The sequence below is a fragment of the Eptatretus burgeri genome, chromosome 2 (assembly GCF_056783735.1).
Source record: "Eptatretus burgeri isolate ZD-2024b chromosome 2, Ebu_testis_v1, whole genome shotgun sequence".
Classification (NCBI taxonomy): Eukaryota; Metazoa; Chordata; class Myxini; order Myxiniformes; family Myxinidae; genus Eptatretus; species Eptatretus burgeri.
The window spans coordinates 47,191,626-47,211,625 of record NC_140962.1 but is presented as its reverse complement, the minus strand read 5'-3'; the positions used below and the strand labels follow the sequence as shown (position 1 = coordinate 47,211,625).

At 44.4% G+C, this 20,000-nt stretch overlaps 2 protein-coding genes across 19 annotated transcripts in view; one reads left to right on the top strand and one right to left on the bottom strand.

The window, feature by feature from the left end:
- Nucleotides 1–15,256, top strand: part of SMARCA4 (SWI/SNF related BAF chromatin remodeling complex subunit ATPase 4) — a 186,753-nt gene extending 171,497 nt beyond the window's left edge. For all 5 annotated transcript variants that reach the window (XM_085853449.1, XM_085853454.1, XM_085853459.1 and 2 more), the window contains 2 exons: nt 9,487–9,629; nt 14,697–15,256. In XM_085853449.1, coding sequence (XP_085709575.1) covers nt 9,487–9,629; nt 14,697–14,732 — 179 coding nt within the window. In that variant the 3' untranslated portion in view covers nt 14,733–15,256. The remainder of the gene's footprint in view (nt 1–9,486; nt 9,630–14,696) is intronic.
- CARM1 (coactivator associated arginine methyltransferase 1) overlaps nt 15,065–20,000 on the bottom strand; it is an 84,950-nt gene continuing 80,014 nt past the window's right edge. For 6 of the 14 annotated variants that reach the window (XM_085853696.1, XM_085853704.1, XM_085853714.1 and 3 more), the window contains 2 exons: nt 18,227–18,310; nt 15,065–15,749 (listed from right to left, as the gene is read on the bottom strand). In XM_085853696.1, coding sequence (XP_085709822.1) covers nt 15,625–15,749; nt 18,227–18,310 — 209 coding nt within the window. In that variant the 3' untranslated portion in view covers nt 15,065–15,624. The remainder of the gene's footprint in view (nt 15,750–18,226; nt 18,311–20,000) is intronic. The other 8 variants (XM_085853758.1, XM_085853779.1, XM_085853722.1 and 5 more) reach the window with 2 other exon arrangements.

Genomic DNA, 20,000 nt, shown 5'->3' with positions numbered 1-20,000 from the left:
TCCGTCAATACCCCTTCTCTTGTGTGTAGCCTTTTGGCTGCTGCACTGGTACTCATTTCACCGACCTCGGAAGGATGACAGGCTGAGTCAACCCCCTGGTGTTAATTCAGTGGGAAACAGAGCTTGAAGTCAAGATCCCAAGCCACCACCCTAACCACTAAGCCAACACCAGATTCTTGAGTCATTGCTTTGTCGTAAGTCAACTGGATTTCACTCCCAAAGAAGGCTGAAAAAAACACATTTTTAATCACATGATGCAGTTGCAAATCACTTCCCATCGGGTCATTCTTCTCTGCTATGAACGGAGTCCACATCTTGACTGTCGCATTCGAAGAGGCACACCAACCAGTATTAATCATACTAGTATGAACAGCTTTGTAGTGTCATACCTTTCTTTAAAGTATTATCATGGTACGATTTTTGAAATCTGAAGACCTTCCAATGGAGCATGAATTATAAGATTTCCATTGCAACTTGCACAAAACGAAAGCCAAGTTCATCCCTCTGTTCAATATTTCGTGTTGAATCTAACTGGTTAATTAATTAGATACTACTATCATATCTTTGGAAAGCCTGACTATTTTTTTATTTCGATAAATGTAAATAACGTGGCATCAATTGTTTCGTTTTTCATTCTTCGTCGATACAAAGTAATTACACTGATGCATTGAGAGTGAAATGTAGATTAAATATAAGTATGATTGGCCAAAGGACCTCAACCTTATGGGAAAGTAACCTGATGTGGTGATCATTTGCATAGCAGAATGTAAACTGCACTCAGCGCTTCGCAAAATTGGCTGGAGGTGTCGCATCCTGATTCCAGATGTCCTTCAGTCCATCTCCATGCAGACGTGATGCGAGAGGGATTTATGGAGCAGAAACAAGACACAGATGCACTCAGACTGCTTGTGAGCAAACCATGAATCACTCGATTGACATTATAAATATGTGTGGAAAAATTATGTGCCCAGACCGGGAATCGAACCCAGGTCCTCTGACAAACCGTACCAGTGCTCTGCCATCTGGGCGACCCACCGGTTGAGCAACGCAATTCCTCCACATGCAGAAATGTCTCTGTCTCTCTGTCTCTCTGTCTCTCTGTCTCTCTGTCTCTCTGTCTCTCTGTCTCTCTGTCTCTCTGTCTCTCTGTCTCTCTGTCTCTCTGTCTCTCTGTCTCTCTGTCTCTCTGTCTCTCTGTCTCTCTCTCTCTCTCTCTCTCTCTCTCTCTCTCTCTCATCGAACAGGCGCTCGCTGCTCCTATGGTTGGCAGTGAGTGCCCTGGAAGCAGTCGGGGAAAGAGAGCGGCACCTGCATATGTGGAAAAATTTCGTTGCTCAGCCAGTGGGTCGCCCAGATAGCTCAGATGGCAGAGCACTGGTACGGTTTGTCAGAGGACCTGCAGTGAGAGAGCCCAGTGACGTTTAATTAAAGTATTGCACACGAAAGGTTTCAAGGTGTCATTTGATGGCCATGGCATGAAAAACTAAATAAACCGTTTCTTGAGTTCGGCCACCATGGCCTTCAAAGGTTTTAGGTCCCTGAAAAAGGCCCCTTTTGTACTTTTAATCAAACTATCGAGCACGAGAAAAACGAAAATTGAAATCATCGATTTATTGAACTGAAATCATGAAATGACAAGTCAAGAATGAAAATACGCAGGCTTGGGCCCCCAGTTTGTTTTGATAAAACTTTTAAGCACGAATTCCAAAGTGGTCTTAGAATACTCCTATAATGTCCAAATCATCAAAAACACTGCTCAAGAAAAAAATTACCTTGACCTGTCGAGACAAGAAAGGCCCAAATTAGAGGAGGTGCTGAAAAAGGGCCCAAATCAGACACTTGAAAAGAACAAGCGTATGCTGTCATTAAGCAGTGTCATCGCTATCATCAATGTCATCCAAGTCGTCCTCATCTTCTAACAAAGCACTTTCATCTATCTGTTCGTTTTCATCATCACCATCACTATTTTCATCGTCTTCCTTCTGCTTTTCGGGAATAACATCGTCTGGAAGTTGGTCGCCTTCAAACCACACAAAACGATAAGTGCCGTCAATCAACTCCCAACCCTTACTCAGTATTTTCATCACACTGTAAAGGTGAGCGTCATGCCAGTATTTCGCCACAAACACAGTTCTTTCAATTTGCTGTCTCACCTCTGCCTCGCATGGTGGTAAGCTACTCGTGTCAACACCTTTCATTTTTGCGAATGGTTTGGCAGGGTCCTTGGGAGCGTACGCTATTTCAAGTACACGGTGTCTGTATTTGTTCAGCGCCAAGGGCTATTTGGCACCGTACAACAAACACGTGAAGTTTTCAATGGCTTGAACCACGGTCTCATTGGGCGCTTCTCCACCTAGTTCTGCGAAGACTTTCTGGTACCGTTGATCTTTCTCCAGAATAGCAAGCGGGCGCTTTTTTCCCCTTTCGTGAGAAGGCTGGAGTGTAATCGCACCCCGTGAATGAATGGACCGCAGCGAGCACGGCGCATAACAAGGGTCCACATGCCTCTGCGATCCGGGATACGTTCACATATCTTCTGTCACCTCGACCTGACGTGCCAACTTCCATCCATACACCGAGGGTTGTTTCGTGAACGTGATGGAGGAGTATGACGAGGATATCAGTGTCCGATGCCCTGATCACCACGTTATCGTTATTGGACAGTCGCGACTCGATGTGCATAAGGTGCTGGCAGATTCTCGTGTCTCCTTCAGGATGATTGCTGCATAGTTCTCCAACTATAGACTTATGGATCTGTCCGCCCTCCACAGCGAAGCGTGCGCAGACATCGTCAACTCCAATATAAACTTCCTTGTCACGGAGCGCATGGACATGACGTTGGTCTCCCCAATCTTTCAGAAAGAATCGCGGTCGCTGGCTTTTGAATGATTTCTATTTCAGAGCCTTATTCAAATCCTTCGGGCAGATTTGATCTAGGCCAGTGATCGTGTAACGTACATCTTCAGCGCCGCGTCTTTCCCGTTCACAGTCTTTAATTTAAGGTTGTTCATAGGTGTCGAAGACGATATCAACCCTCGTGGATGGGTACGCAACAACCATGAAGAATTGATTGCGATAACCCTCCATTAGTTGGTGGGAGCGACGGTGGGAGGAGTCGGAGCTGGTAGTTACCGTCAATAACGTGCTCATCAAGAGCTGGTGGACTTCCATGCTGTGATACTTTTTGTTCAAGTACAGAGAAAAGGGCGCTCTTTTCTGTGTGCATTATTGTTCCGTCCGTTTTGCACATTGTGAGAGGTACTGGCGTCAGAAGGTGAGAAAGCAGGTACTCTAGAGTCTAGATCGACTTTCCTTTGTGACGCGACAATGGCTATTCTGCCGAACATGTCTCTGGTACACTGAAGCTGTCTGACGATGGGATTTTGTGCCCTTGGGTTCTTCGCTCCCTGATTTGAAAATGTCTTTAGTTGGTTTCTCTTGATTGGCTTCTCAAATCTGTCTGAGTCTTCAGCACATTCTTGGATGAATGAAATGTGTCGCCTGTGACCTTCATTAGCGATATTTAGAAGTGACTCGGTGATTTCAGAGGTCGCGCTTTTTCCCGTACTGACGTTGATCAGATCAAGAGTATCGAGTTTGAATGGGTATGCCGATGTCTGGATACTCTTCATCAGTTTCTGTAGATCGGTATTATGTTGCCTTATGCGGCTTGCAGACAGTTCCGCCTGTGCATCATTTGTTCGTAGCATCCCGACCATACCGAATAAAACGACGATGAGCGCGGCTTGAGTACCTTTCGTGACGCTCCACTGGAGGCACCCACTGTAACTGTTGGTTGATGCCGTAAATCCCGTCTGCCTTGAAGAAGCATCACAATTGACCGTCTGCTCGAGGGTCAGGTCAATGGGCAGTCGGCTGAACTGGTTCTCTGTTCTGCGACACAAAAACAGCCCTTGCCGTAGCATCTCCATCAGTCCAGGGTGTGTAAACTCGATATTCAATAAATCAAGCTGATATTTCGTCATCCATCTTGAGTAATAGTGGCGGTTTGTGGCAAAGAAGACGTCAGTCACCTGTGTAATCACCCAGATGAACAGGTCAACGTCATTCGTGCGGACAGCTCTGTCCATGATGAGAAACAAACCCATGTCGCCAACGTACTGCAACCAAAACTGCGCGGTTTTGCCCAACTCGCCATCTAGTGTGCTCTGCACCAACTTCCCGTCCTCATCTTGTACTGCATTAATGACCCAAGATTCAGCCATGGTGTCCATTGACTGGGCGTTGGTCATATCCACGGAATGAATCAGAGTAACCAATTCGTCGAAGTTCTCGTATGTGGTCAGAAATTCTCTGAAGTGAAGAACACGCAAGGCTAAGGCAAACATTGGGTGCAGATGTTTGCAGCGGTTGTAGTTGGTGCATTCGATGAAGCTACGTACTGAGCCAGATGCAAGGACGTCTGCATCAACCAGGAGCTGTGGTCCTCTGGATTCACTGATTAACTTTCCTATTGCTCTGAATAGACATATTGAGATATGGAAAACACCGAACAGGATGAATACATCATCAATTGTTGGACTTTCAGTGGATTGGATTTTCAAAGCATTCTTTGCCACATCCAAGTCATAAGTCAGGACTCCGTACCTCTGCCCGAGCTCGGCAGCGCATGCCTGTGTCACTTTGAGGGTCTGGACAATGACATATTTGCTCGTCGGTGGCTCCGGAATGTTTTTCATGTAGAGGACACGTTGTTTATGGAGGTGGTCAACATAGAAACGACCAATGAAGCCGGCCCACATTGGAATATTTTCCATCTCGAGAGCATGTGCAGCCATCCAGATAAAGTCCAACTTTCTAGCGTTTTAAGACTTATCAGCTAAACTAAATACACCCATGTTTTCGAACGTGAAGCGGTCCATGCGGGGTTTCTTCCGGTATGGCTCCAGTGCCGCACTTTGGACATTTACTTTTCGTCTTGGCTGCCGTTTGTGGGACAACACAGTGGGCATCGACTCCTCCGGAAACACTTCTTCAAGGGGTACTCTTATCCATGCGGGAATGGTTTGATAAAAGATACCCATATTATCGTGCAATGTGTTTGCTCCAGAAAGGGTGTGTACGACCTCGTCGTAATTGTCAAACGCCAGATCCGCCAGTTCATCCACCTCAGCTCTATCCTGGCAATTGAGCTTCCTGTCGAGAATGGAATACGCTAATTCGGTCTTCAGCTCCTCGGTTGCCGTGTAGTCGATACAGTATCCGAGCCGATTCAAGATGGTCAATACACGGCGACTTCCGGTGCGTGACTTCAGCGCCATGGCGATCAGAATATGCTTGACAGGTTTCATGGTGGCCCCTGCTTCAATGAAGAGAGCATCTTGACTGGCGGCATTAGCTCGGCATTTAACAGCTTCTGAATGCTTTTTGACATTGGGACCACCAAATAGGACCCTGTAAAATGTCTCGACCAATTCAGGTGGATTACCTTCACCCTTTTTCAGTGAGTCAATTGTGAGCGGATCGGGGAGAGGCTCTTTCTTCACTGACTTCAGCGCCTTCCGCATCACTAAAGTGGCTTTCGTTACCTGCCCTTCGTGTGATGACTTGAAATCGTAAACTGTTTCCACTGACGAATAATCAATGGCCGCGCTATAGACTATCACACCATATTTTTTGCTGGCTGATGAATTCATTATCAGTTGGCCTGCAAATCTCTTCTTCAGTACTTCGCCAAAGTACTGATTCATGGTGATGTGATTTTGCAACTCAAATTCTTCACACAGATCCAGATATCGATCGAAAATTGATTTCAGATGTTCCGGTCGTTTTATTTCGATTACGTGTTCTTTGACGTATGCATATATATTAATTCCAAGACATCCTTCGAGACTTGCTTTTCAGTAGGTATATCCTCCTTCATTGCGCTCACTCTGTCAGCGGCTTTAATTTTCTCGGATCGGCATGAATGATGTACTTTGGCGCACAATCAAATCCACCCCTGATATCTTCACCAAGACATTTTGCAGCTTGAGAATTGTTGATATATCTCGTATCTTCTTCTCGTCCTGTTTTTTTCTCAATCCGACCCAGTTTCTCTTTTCTAGCATTTGGTCGGCATTTGATGTTCTTATTACAAAACAGACATTTGTCACCAAAAATACCAGCATTGGACGTTGATGATGTTGGAGAAGTGACATGACATAACTGTATGTTGCGTTCGTCACTGACGTTTTGGTTGGTAATGGTAACTGGCAATTTCGATGATAGAGCGGTGAAGTTTTTGTAACACTTGCTGTGATACCCGTCGGTATCTAACGGGAATTCTGGTAAACGTTCGACCATGCTACGATATTTGGATAAACTGAAGTTTTTCAGAAAGCGTCTGGAATTGGATGAACTTCTTATCACCTTCAATTTGTCGGGCGTCAATTCTAGGATATTACCGCAGGACCCTGCAGGACACACAGAAATAATGCAGCGTGTCGGCGGGGTCGCCTCAGATGCTCCTCCTGGAAGACATATGTGGGACACTGTAAATCCTAGGGCAGGAAGTCGTGAAACGATCGCTACAAAGGTGCATATCCATTGGGCTTGTCTGAAATATGAACATGGACTTAAAAACAAAACAATCGCACTGGAATTAAATTTATCTGTTCTTTGGAATGGTGTGGTATACTGGCTTACCTGATTGCAGAGTAACTACAATGGATCCTTCGTTGTCTTTTTCCCCTTCTGTTTCCACTGTGCTCATTTCTGGCAACGGGTCTGTGAACGGCAGGTCACTGTCTGGAAGATGTGCATTCCTGTCGTCACTCTGTGATGAAGATTCTGGCTGATCATTGTGGTCGTCATTATTGAACTCCGAGTAACTAGGATCCATTTGTTGTTCTGAATCCATGTTTGAGTGTCCAAACACAGCACTACTAGTACGAAAATCGAATCCGATTCCTCGCCTTCACGAGACTTAAACAGCGCTACACAGCACTACGAATATATTCTCAGTGCTGTGATGCACAGTTGGAGCTAAAAGAGAACCTCATCTACTCTCAAGAATGAGAACTTTGGAAATACCAGAAAAAATACTGAACTGCTGTTCTGAAAACGTTTAGGTTAGTTTCGTTTTCTTATTTCCAATTGGGTGCACTTTTTGGGCCCTTCTTGTTGAGCCAAGCCTGTGTATTTTATTTGAGTTGTCATTTTAAGATTGCAGTACATACCCGATTCAGTCATTGAGCCCGTGCGCGTTCTTTTCAAGTGTCCGATTTGTGCCCTTTTAAAGCACCTCCTCTAATTTGGGCCCTTCTTGTTGGGCCCTTAATTTGGGCTCTTCTTACGGGCCAAGGTCATTTTTTTTCTTGAGCAGTGTTTTTGATGATTTGGACGTTATAGGAGTATTCTAAGACCACTTTAGGGTTCGTGCTTAAAAGTTTTATGAAAAGAAACTGTGGGCCCTTTTTGGGGCCATCTTGTTCAGCCAAGCCTGCGTATTTTCATTCTTGACTTGTCATGTCATGATTTCAGTTCAATAAATCGATGATTTCAATTTTCGTTTTTCTCGTCCTTGATAGTTTGATTAAAAGTACAAAAGGGGCCTTTTTCAGGGACCTAAAACCTTTGAAGGACATGGTGGCCGAACTCAAGAAACGGTTTATTTAGTTTTTCATGCCATGGGCCATCAAATGACACCTTGAAACCTTTCGTGTGCAATACTTTAACTAAACGTCACTGGGCTCTCGCACTACTGGGTTCGATTCCTGGTCTGGGCACATAAATTTTCCACACATATGTATAATGTTTGTTCTAGTCTGTTCATTTATAATCGATCGACATTCCAAGACAAAAGAGGGCTTTAATGGTATTACACTGGACAAAGGTGTGCAGGTCATTGGTGGATATTTTCCTATCCCTCTAGAGCAGAGTTGAGTGCATATGAGGAACATCTGATGTGTTCCGTGCAAGGAAAAACTTGAACCAAACTCAGATTATTATGGATGAAAGGCCTGTTAGATTCTATACTCAGGCTGCTAATTTAGGAACCCTTTTAGCATTTACCCCTTCGGACCCCTTTCTCTCAAGCAGTGCTTTGACTGCGGAGGTTATGCAGGTTTGCTATTATTTTCTCTTGTAATTGCAAGTTGAGCAGGCGACCTTGACAGGTTTCTGTGAAGTCGGTGATGGCATGACAGGAGAGTTAGACCGGGAGCCCGCGGGGCTTAGCTCAACCGAAGAGGGGAACAATTGCTGTCCTCATGGTAAGATGCCAGATGATATTCTCACCTCAGAACGCTGCGTCTGCCGGGACACTGCTGCTGGGTTGACATTCTGTGGTCAATATCCGTATTGCATATTCGGCACTAGCTCACCCTGGCAGCGAAACGGCCCCAAGTCGGTTTCTGATATTATTCGTATAGCTTGTAACACGGTATCAACAATGACAGACAATTTCGCCGCTGGAATACCGGTGACAGACGCTAATTAGATGCCGCGAAAATCACGCTAGCTCAATCGAACAGCGGAACGGCTAAAACCAACGCAGAATGGTAGTACCAGGTCCCCTCAGTACAAAAGGAGCACTGACAGACAACTTGGTCGCTGGGCCCCCCAGGACAGACGCTCCCTAATTCGGGACCCTTTGGTTACGCTAGCTCAACCTGGCAGCGGAACGGCCCCAAGTGGTTTCTGATATTATTCTTATAACTTGTAACACGGTATAAACAATGACAGACAATTTCGCCGCTGGAATACCGGTGACAGACGCTAATTCGATGCCGCGAAAATCACGCAAGCTCAACCGAACAGCGGAACGGCTAAAACCAACGCAGAATGGTAGTACCAGGTCCCCTGAGTACAAAAGGAGCACTGACAGACAACTTGGTCGCTGGGCCCCCCAGGACAGATGCTCCCTAATTCGGGACCCTTTGGTTGCGCTAACTCAACCGAACAGCGGAACGGCTAAAACCAATTCAGAATGGTAGTACCATGTCCCCTCATTAGGTCGCCCTCAGGCGACCTGAAGTACTCGATTGAATTCGGTCATACGACGAGTTTTCTACGTCTGTTTTTAGACCACTGTGTCTGCGATTGGTCAGTCGAAGTGACGTCATGGAATCACCACGAGGCGACCAATAGGTCATCCAGGGATGCAATCGGAACCGAAGACGATTTACGAGCAAGACCGGAAAATGGAAGTGGAAAACGAAACCGACATGTCACGTATTTGTATGCTGATCTGGTACCCGACTCCACGAGCGAAGTCGGGTGCCAGATCATTTGTGCGCTTTGGACGCGATTTTCGTTGATTTATAGTTTTACAATCACTCCAAACATGTTTTACACACAGTAGACTGCTCCCTGGCGGGGAGAAGAGAAAATTTAGCTGAAAACAATTTTTTCATTATTAATTTCAATTTCGTTTTCCACTTCCATAGAAAACGGAAGTTATCCATTTCAATAGCTTGTTTAATTGCTGTCCTTTAGTTTTTTCTGCAATTTCATCAGAATTGTTTTGGTTGTGTTTGATAGCTCACTCAATGAAGCTGAAAATCCGACTCGGGCGAAAGGACAAGGGAAAGGACAAAGCAAAGGGAAGGCGACGTCCAAATCGTCCAACAAAGGCCAAGCCTGTGATCAGTGATGAAGATTCAGAAGATTCTCCTGAAAACCAGGTAGGACTTTTCTGTTTCATAAATACAGGAGTAAATTGAAGGACAAGGGGGAAATTATCAGGGAATTTGTATGATATGGTTGCTATTCAGAGAGGGTATTGCATTTGGGTCCGTTTATCTGCACAGAACTTTTGTGTTTTTCTCTGCAACCGCTTGTCGGATTAAGACGAAATTTTCACCATTGGTGCGACTACTCAAGTATAATGTTTTAATGATAATTATGATGTCATAGGTCATGTGGTGTGGCAGTCACTGGAAAAATTTTGACCTCTGTATCTGAAACTGCACAAAGGAAATTTTTTTTTTTAACTTGGCACATAGCAAGTACTCCTCATGGGGAATGTGATTTTTTTTTTAATGACGTCAGGTGCCTTCGTCATATCATAATTGCATATGTAGAACACATCCGATCAGTACGAAAATTTGAGGGTCATCTCGGGATAAAATGGTCCACAAAACCTTTTTTTTGATGATGTCATCAGTCACATGATTCGGCAGCCATATTGTTAATAAATAAATAAATAAACCTTCAAAAATCTTCTTCGCTGAAATGGCTGAACCGGTCATCACTGCCAGCATTTATAAGGTGGCAGTTCTAATTATGTCTTATTAATTACGCAATACACCAGTACACAAACGCCACACAAAACAAGTCCTGGCGAGGGTGTTATGTGCAAACTCTGGTCGGTGTTTTTCTTGTTATTGTCATTTCCTTTTTAAATGTTCAGGATGAAATAATGGAGTAAAAAAAGCGATTGTATAATTGATTCAGAGAAGCTTGTTCCTTGTCTGCCCTGTAAGTCGAAGTCTAACTGGCTGTATGAACACAATCGTGTCTAATATATAATCGGCCATTGTCCACACGTGAAGGGACAACAAATAAGCACACAGCAACTTTTTGTTGTGTCATTGTTGCCATTAAAACAACTCTTTATAAATCATTTTAAAATAAGCGTAACATAATTGTTTCCATTATTGGTAAACGATTGCAAATGTTTTCACTTTTCTTTCTCATTTAAATATTTTTCACTTGCCCTCCTTAAGGCGCGGTCACACTTTGACGATTGAGCCAGCAATGGCAACGTATAAAATGTATGTAAAACGTTGGCGTACACTGAAATTTTGATGTTTTAAAAAAGTTTTGGTTGTATTCATAACGTGTTGGTCGTATGCATAACATATTAGTAACGGGCACAGAACGTTTTGTTGTCTTATAGATAACTTATACCAACGAATGCTTAGCCTGTTGTCGGCGTTCACAACCTATGCCCAACGATAGTTTAACTTAGGCATAGCTCGCTGCACGTATCGCCGACGAACTCGTGGCGTAGCCTGTTAAAAACCTACCGCACGCCAATTTAAATCATAACCACCTGAGAATTGAAAGTGTCAACCACGCAGTCACACCTTGACGATTTAGCCAGCATATGCCGACCTATGAAAAATGTCTAAAACGCTGGCACACGTCAAATACGGTATGGGTAAGTTGTGTATACGTTAAGAGCACGCTGAAAAACGATGAAGCACGCTGTCATATTTCGTGGTACGTCTCGTCCGTCGTGAAATTTCAAGCTGCTGAAAATTTTACGATGCACTCGCCGTATGGCTCACATGTTCCGCTACGCTGGGAATAAGTTGTAGGCACGATATGCGATCGTTGACACACGTCGACACAAGTTCCTTGGAAGTTACTCATAAGTCGAAACAGGTCGAGGTAATGTTTAGCGTACCCGAAACTTATTTTCTCCATCAAGGCACATTTTCTTTTTTTCTCCTTGGCTCCATGAAGGCATGTGACGAAATATCTGGAGTTGTTTTTTTTAATTTTTTTTATTTAATTTTTTAGTCTATCACGAATTTTAAAATATATTCGGACATTTGCTTTTAAGTTTCAACGTCAACGTGACAATATCCTCAAACAGAAAATATTCACAGAGGAGGAACTAAGAATAAGACATGAGCAAACTGAAGAGGCAATCGGACGTGACGTAACGGCACGTGACGAAATATCGTAAGTTATTGTTGTTGTTTTTTTTAAACACTGCCAATACACCATTATACGGTAGCTGTAAATTAGAAACACGTTCAGTAAGTTCTGTGGTCGTCCAGAAGACGTCGATCAAATACGTCAATATGCGTTGGAGGTACGTTACACATCGGTTCAAAGCACGTTACTCAGAGGTTAGAAATAAGTTTCGGGTATGCTAAACATTACCTCGACGTGTTTCGACTTGTGAGTAACTTACAAGTAACATGTCGACGCGTGTCAAGGATAGCATAACATGCCTCGATGTGTGTCGACGTGTGTCAACGATCGCATAACATGCCTCAACATGTGTCAACGATCGTGTAACGTGCCAACAACACGTTACCCATAGGTTATAAATAAGTTTTGGGTACGCTAATCATTACCTCAACGTGTTTAGACTAATGAGTAACTTACAAGTAACGTGTGTCGACATGTGTCAACGAGCGCATAACATGCCTACAACTTATGGCCAGCGTAGCGGAACGTGCGAGTCATACGTCGTAAAATTTCTAACATGCTAAAATTTGAGGACAACCACAAAGTACAACGATGAAAGCCACCGTACTACGACGTATGGCAGTGTTTTTCAGCGTGCTCTTAACGTGTCCAAAACTTACCCATTACGTATTCGACGCGTGTCGGCGTTTTAGACAAATTTTTCATAAGTCGGCATACGCTGGCTAAATCGTCAAGGTGTGACAGGGCCTTTACCTACGAATCAAGCTTTCATTCATAACTTGTAAGGGTATTTTCATGATTACCTTAAACGGATTCAGGTTTTTGTTTTTTTAACATGTAAGAGTCTGGGCTCATGGAAGAGCTAAACCACAAAGTTTAGCCGAAACATGCAAGGGTCTGAATCAGGGAAGAACGAGCATCTTCGAAAACGACCAGAACGTGTGGGGGTCGACCTATAAGGGTTGAGGAATATCAAAAAGAGACGAACACAGGGAGACCAGGTGGGAAAAGGGGATGAATCGATACAGGTGGCAAACCAGTCTGGACTTTGGGATGATGAGCAGGTGAGAGTTTGAGGAATGCATGTGCCTTGGGGTGGTTTGTGGAGGGCAGAGATGGGAGAGAATTGGAGGAGTGAGGGCAGATGCAACGACCAAACGGTCCTTTCTAAGAGATATTGTGAAAGTGTGAGATTTGTCAGGATTGAAAGACATGTTCCATGTGTTGGACCAGTTTGTGATTTTACCCAGATCTGCAGTGAGTGAAGAAGCTGCTGCTTGCCGGTCTGAGGGATGATGTTTGGTACAGCAGAGGGTGGAGTCATCAGCAAAGAGATAGAGGATTTTCCAGAGAGTCGGAGAGATCATTGATGAAAACCAGAAAAGGAACAGGGCCCAGAACGCTGCCTTGAGGAATTCCAGCCTGGACAGGAAGAGGGGATGAGAGAACTCCATTGAATACCACACGTTGATTGTGACGGAGAGGAAGTTTGCAAGTTATGAGAAGAGATTGCCTTGGATATCATAGGAAGAGAGTTTGGTGAGCAGGGCAGGGTGCCAGACCGTGTCAAATGCACGTAATATGTCGAGGGATACGGCTCGGATTTCCTGTCTGGCATTGAGGACCTCCATCAATTGTTGGGAGAGCAGAAGCAGCAAATCCAGGGTCGAGTGACATGGTCTGAAACCAAATTGATGATCAGAAATCAAACCATTGGAGAAGAGGAAGGATTTAATGTCTGAAGTGATGATGGATTCCATAACCTTGCTGATGATTGGGAGAAGGCTGATTGGTCTGTAGTTGCAGGGATCTGTTTTTGCACGTTTTTATGCAGGGTGGTAATGTTTGCTGATTTCCAAGCAGATGGCAGATGACCTTGAGCCAAAGAGAAGGTGAATAGAATAGAGAGAGGGTGAGCAAGAGCAGAGGAGCAGGTTTTTAGGACACGTGGGCTGATGCCGTCTGGACCGGTTGCAGAATCTGAGGCGAGGTTTGACAGCAGTTTGCACCATTTTTATCTATCTTGGGCCCACTGACTGAAAGGCTGTCCAGGTGGATCGAGCTCCTTTTTTGCCAGAGGCGACGAGTTCGTCAATCATTCAACTTTCAGCCTGGTGTTGCTTCAGTTTACAGCCTGGTGTTGGCTTAGTTAGAGTGGTGGCTTGGGATCCTTCGGTCCTGAGTTCAAGCCCCGTTGGCCGCTGAATTAATACAACCAGGGGGTTGATTCAGCCTGTCATCCTTCCGAGGTCGGCAAAATAAGTACCGGTGTACTGGAAGAGGGGCACTGTATCAGCGAGTCGCGCTTCCAAGAAATGATAGCTGCCATACACAAGAAGAAGAAGACCTTAGTTGACATACTATTGACGTGTGAGGAAAGCATTAAAAACGAGTTCAAGAGAGTGATGTGATTAGTTTAGTGATGGTCTCCTGAAATGCCAGCTCACTTCTTTTCCTTAAACTCAATAGGCCTCTGTTCCAAAGTGTGTGAGTATTTGTAGCCTTTAGTTTTACCCAATGATTTATCCATCCTGTAAAACTTTCTCAGGGTTGTGGGGTGTGCCCCCTAATACTTCACCCCACAGTGAGGGCAGGCTAGAATGACGTTTGCTCATTTCGAAGATGCAAAATCACACCCAATGCCTTTTCACATCGCAGTCTTCAAATGAGGTTGTGGAATTTAATTATTCCATGAGGGATACTTACACACTGATAAATGACCATGTGGTACAGATTATATAAATCGGCCAACATCCCCACCAGCAAGCCAAAACATGGCAGATAGTTTTGTTGCTTGTGATGCACACTTAACATCAACCCACAAAATACATGCCCAAAAATGTATTTGTATATGTACAAATTTTGTATATATAAAAATGAAAATGTATATCAACACACAAAAAAAAAATCGAGGTTCTTCAGCCAGATTTAAACCCACAAACTCGAAAAGATGTCAGTCTTGGTGCCATCACAACTGTTTTTCACACTTTTGTCTAAAACACCATTACATGGTTGAATAATGATGAAGTCACAACAAATTGATCTTTTTTTTTTTTCAACCCACACATATCCCCCCCCAGGACCAATCTGAAGGCAGTGCGGAAAGTGAAGACTGAAGTTTTGCAATCCACTCACTGCTCAATGAGAAATGCATGTTTGTACGTCTCACCCTCGTCTTTGTGTTGGTGCAGAATTTCAGCTGCTTCCTCATCTCGGGTTCAGCTCAAAGCTGGTGCAATGAAGAGTGGCGGCATAGCTGCCACGATGACGGTTTCTTTTCCAGCCATAGCCAAGTCAGGAAAATGTGCAAGTGGTTTCAATCATAAAGCACGTCATGTCCATTGCTAATGACCATGTGGTTAATAGTTTTAAAAAAATTATGGAAAAGTACAATCATACATGTTGCCCGAGGCAATACATCAGTTCTGTCTAATCAGCACACCGAGTCTTTTATTACTTTGTGCTTTTATTGAACAAACAGCTTCTGCATGGCACGACATACTATAATGTATAAAACCCCAGCTGTTCCATGCACTACTCGAGGGATCCCCACACCAAAGCCTTTCCAACCATAACCAAGGTATGCAAATCTAAATGTTACATGACTTGGATAAGTACTTTTTAACGAAAAAAAGAAAAAGGGCAACTGTAAGAACTACATGTCAGTGCAAACTCAAAATCAACATCACTTCTCATTTTATACTCAAACAGCACAAGTTGCACACCAATTCAGAAAAACTAATTCGAGTTACCATAATGGTACCAGCCAAGATTCACCGAGAATCAAACAACTCACCATGATCAGAACCACTCACCCCCCCCTCCCCCAACCTCCTCTCCATTTGACACCTGAATGCAATTCACTTTATTGTGCCACAAAGCTGAGCACTTGAGGGGGAGGGATAGGAGTGGGGAAATTACAATGAATAACAGATTTGCACAACACTTAGCAGAATGAGATACAATGAAAGGTGATGTTTGAAGGATTACAGGGAGGGAGATGGACATTCAGAGACCGTAGTGAAGAGCACTTGTGACCGAAGTCGGGGGGGCCATCGATATGGCAGGACCACCGAGACTGAAGTGAGTGTTAAGAGGGGAATATGTTGTGGGAAGCTGCAGACTGGAACCACCTGCACAGGGGTGACAGAGAAAGCAGGGCATAACAAACTCCCACGGTGTCGCATTTGCCCACCAACTACTCGTGCCTCACTTCCATGCATTATAACAAGGGTTGGAAATATTGAGCCCGATAGTGCATTTGCAAGTCAATGTCACCAACCAAAATTGCCTGGCCATTTGACTATCCCTTGACGTTTCAGAACGATCACAAGGAGGGATGCGTGGAAGTACGTCACGGCACTGACCCCCCCCCCCCCCCAGAAGGTGTGTAAGACACTGACCTGCTCTTCACACTGGCTTGGGTGAAGAGCAGGTGGGGAGAGGGAGGAGCTCACTTTATGGTTTCTCCAAGCTTCAATATTCCCTATTTGAATATCTATTTTTACAAACACAAAACTCCAAATTGTTAGGATTTCCAGAAGCAAAGCAATTGTATCGCATCATTTCGGTTTTTAATACACAAACCGACGTTTCGTATGACAACCAAAGCTGCAAAGCTGCTGGTCCTCGAGGCGATGATCTGTTCTCTCCAGGAGTCTCTGCTAACTTTCTCAAAGATAAGTTTCCAGTCCTTGTTTGTCACATTTTGACTATTTTGTTGCCTCAGTGTTTACTGTGTTCCTATTTCGGTTTTGTTTCAAAACTTGTGCTCGTTGGTGAGTTTTCTTTGGTCTTGTCATATCGGGTTTCCCTGAAGCCTTCTGGTCTTTGTCGATGTGCACCATCGTGTTTATTTGTATTTTATCCTTATCATCAGTTTTTATTTTCTCCACTTTTCCTCTCTTCCCACCTTCTATCCCTCCCAACTATACTGTTTCATGTCTTAAAAGAAAAAAAAAAAAAAACACCTTTTCCCTCCTCACCCAATACTCCAAGTAACCACGTGACTTCCTGTACCGACTTCTTCCTTCTCTTCCCTGGCAATCCCACTCTGATCATGCGGGTTTTCACCACACACCTTCACAACCTTTTCTTCAAACTTTTTTCTCCTTTACTCTTCCCCAATCTTCAAAAAATAAAACAACGGTCTCTTACAATGCTTCAACTTCCCTTCTTCACCCAGTTCTTCAATTTGACCTTTTTCATCCCATATCTGTTAAAACGGTTCCTTTCTCCACTATCAATTCTTCTGCACTCCATCCATCTTCCAATGTATTTATATGAATCTCTGACCGACAAATTAAAAAAAAAAAAATCCCTTTTTGCAAGGCATGTTCGTCTTCCATTATTAATCGTTCTTTTTTTCCAACTTCAGTGCAAATTCATCTCACCTCCTTAAATCTACCTCCTCCTAACTCCTTACCTGTTGGACTCTCTCCTTACCCCTCCCATCTCTCCACTGTCCTCTGCCTTACTCACAGTTCCCCCCTCTGATATCCCAAACTGGATAGTTTTCAAACGTCTCAAACTCTATCTTTCCTCCTCCATGACCGTGCATGTGCTCATCATCTTCTCTCTCTCTCTCTCTCACTCATCTCCCTCAATTCTCCCCTACCCTACCCAACAAATCTCCCTCCCCCTCTTCCCATACCCTCAATTTTTGTTCCTCCCCCACCCATTCCCATGTCTCATCCTTCTCCCCCATAGCAGTGCCTGCTCTCATCTTCCCTCTCCCTCACAAATCAACCACCTCCTCCCTCTTCAAAGCAAACTTCTTTCTCTGCCCCTCAATTCTCCCCCTCACCCTCCCCTTTCAAATCTTGCCCCTCAGTTTCCACTTCCTCCCAACCTCTCTTCCCTTTGCCCCTTTTTTATTACTCCGCACTGCAACTCATCCCCTCACCACCTAACCCTTTGTCCTCCCCATCCGACCCTCTCCCCGAGCTCTTCTACAATCTGTCATCAACTGTCAACAACTCACTACCTCCAGCTCTCCTTCCTCACACTGCCTCTCCCCTCCCCTGCACCCAAAGCCTCCTCTTCTCCCTCTTCCTTAACAGTGTAGACTTCAAACATCTGGGGCCTTCACTCTAACCTAACTGGTTTGTCAGTGGCAACCTGCATGGAGTGCTCAACAGAAACTTTCCTCCTTCAAGACGTCTCTGACTCCTTAGTTTCTCTCCCTGGTTACTCCCCCTCCGGTATTATCGACCTGAGCCTCGTCCTGGTGGCGTAGTTGCTCTTTATCAAAAACTTTATTCCTCACTGTCCATGCACTGCCCTCACTCCTCCACACCTCTGGCTCTGGTTTCCCCTTCGCTCACACCTCTTGTTTATCCGTATGTTAATCCACCACATGGTGATAACGATATACATATTGCTCACCAAAAACATGGACCAACTTCTATCCACTCACCAAACTCTCTTCCTATGGTATCCAAGGCAATCTTCACTCATGGCTCACGGACTTCCTCTCCTGTCACAGCCAACGTGTGGCTCTTCATGTCTGTGTGTGTTTGTCTGTCTCTTTCAAGGCAGTGTTCTTGGCCCCGTGCTTTTTCTGGTTTTCATCAATGATCTCTCAGATTCCCTGGAATATCCCCTTTACCTCTTTGCTGATAACTCCATCCTCTGCTGTACCATCTCACATCCCTCTGATCAGCAGGCAGCAGCCTCTTCACTCTCTGCAGACCTGGATAAAATTACAAGCTGGTCAAACATTTGGAATGTCTTTCAACCCTGACAAATCTCACACCCTCACCATGTCTCTCTGAAAGGACCGAATGGAACCCACCCCCTCCCACAACATCTACTTTCTCAACAATCCTCTTGATGTCCTTTCATTCAAACTTTTGGGTCTCCATCTGCCACGATCTTTCCTGGGGAAGCCAAGTCTCCAAGCTGGCCTCCAACGTTATGCAAAGTCCTTCCTTGGCACTCCTGAGCTTACCCTCACAAAGCTTTCATCTGCAGTCTGACAGAGTACTGCTCCCTCCTCTAGGGTGGTGCTTCTGCCTCACACCTCGCTGAACTTCACGCTGTGGAAACCAAGGCTCTAAGGATCATTGTTACCTCCCATGATGAAGCCGAGTCTTTGGGTCTCTCACTCTCACCGGAGGGAGGTCAGTGGTCTTTGTCTTCTGCAGTCTCCTCTCCAGCAGCCCCCACCCTTCCTCGGTCTGTGATCTGTCCCCCCAATATTTCCTCAAGGTCCACCAAAAACCTCCTTCTGGTGAAACTGCCAAAAATCAAGAATCACTGCTCACATTCACCCTTCCATTCCTCTTTTTTCCCCACCTCTGGAACAAACTCCCACTCCTCCCTCCAGGTCTTCAAAACAGCTGTTCACCACCATCTCAAATCTTCCCCCATCCAAAATATTGATCCTTACTACCCTCATTAATGCACCCCAAACCCACCTCCTTCACATTCCCAGTTTTCCTTCCTGAAAGTCCCTGCAATGTCCATCTTGTGTACCCCACCCCATCCCTCTCCCTTCCACAGATATTCTGTTGTCTTTGTTCCCCACTATTTTGTGCTTTCTTCTCCCACCCCTCGTCTCCTTCCTTGTTATACGTTTCTATGTGTTTGTTCTTACACGAGCCTCGACTTGGTATACAAAAAAAACAAAAACGTGCTGGAGAAACATTGGCCACATCTTTCAAAAATTTGCACCAAATCGAAAAGTCTTTTCACTTTCCACAGACACCATCAATGCAGGTTGCAAAGTCGATCTCTGCTCATGGAAATGACGACTTAAAATATATCATTTCCACAAGTACAGAATTCATTGTTCATCGAAAATTCTTCAAATGACATGATTTCAGTACCACCTGCTAATTAGACAACTCATCACCATGACAAGGCTGGGGCTGTCTGTGTCCACAACAAACTTAAGGGTTACCATTGCTTTTTCTGGTTAAAATAACACCAAATAATGTTAAGCCTCGATTGGGCTCCCTTCCCCGAACACATCCTTTTCCCTTTAATCATACAAAAATTCCAAAAATAAAACCCTCACTGATTCCCTTCAACTCATTCCTCTTACTCCTTCCTTTGCTCAATATTCACCATCCTCTGTTTTACAACTCAAAATTATTTTAAATAAAGTTAAAATATTTGGTGTCCTGTCCCTCTTCTCAAATTCCTCTCTCATCTCAGCATTTTTTTTATTTTATTCTTTCCTCCTCTAACTGGATTGTTCACAACCTTGCACTCCATGTCCTTTTCGCATTCATAAAACACTGCTTTTCTGCATGCTTGAAACCATCCTTCCCACCATCCGTCTCTCCCTTCACTTTGCTGAACTTGGGATCCAGAAAAGAAAAATGTTTGCAGTGAGTGTGGGCTCATGGTCATCAATACCACCTCGCACCCTCCTC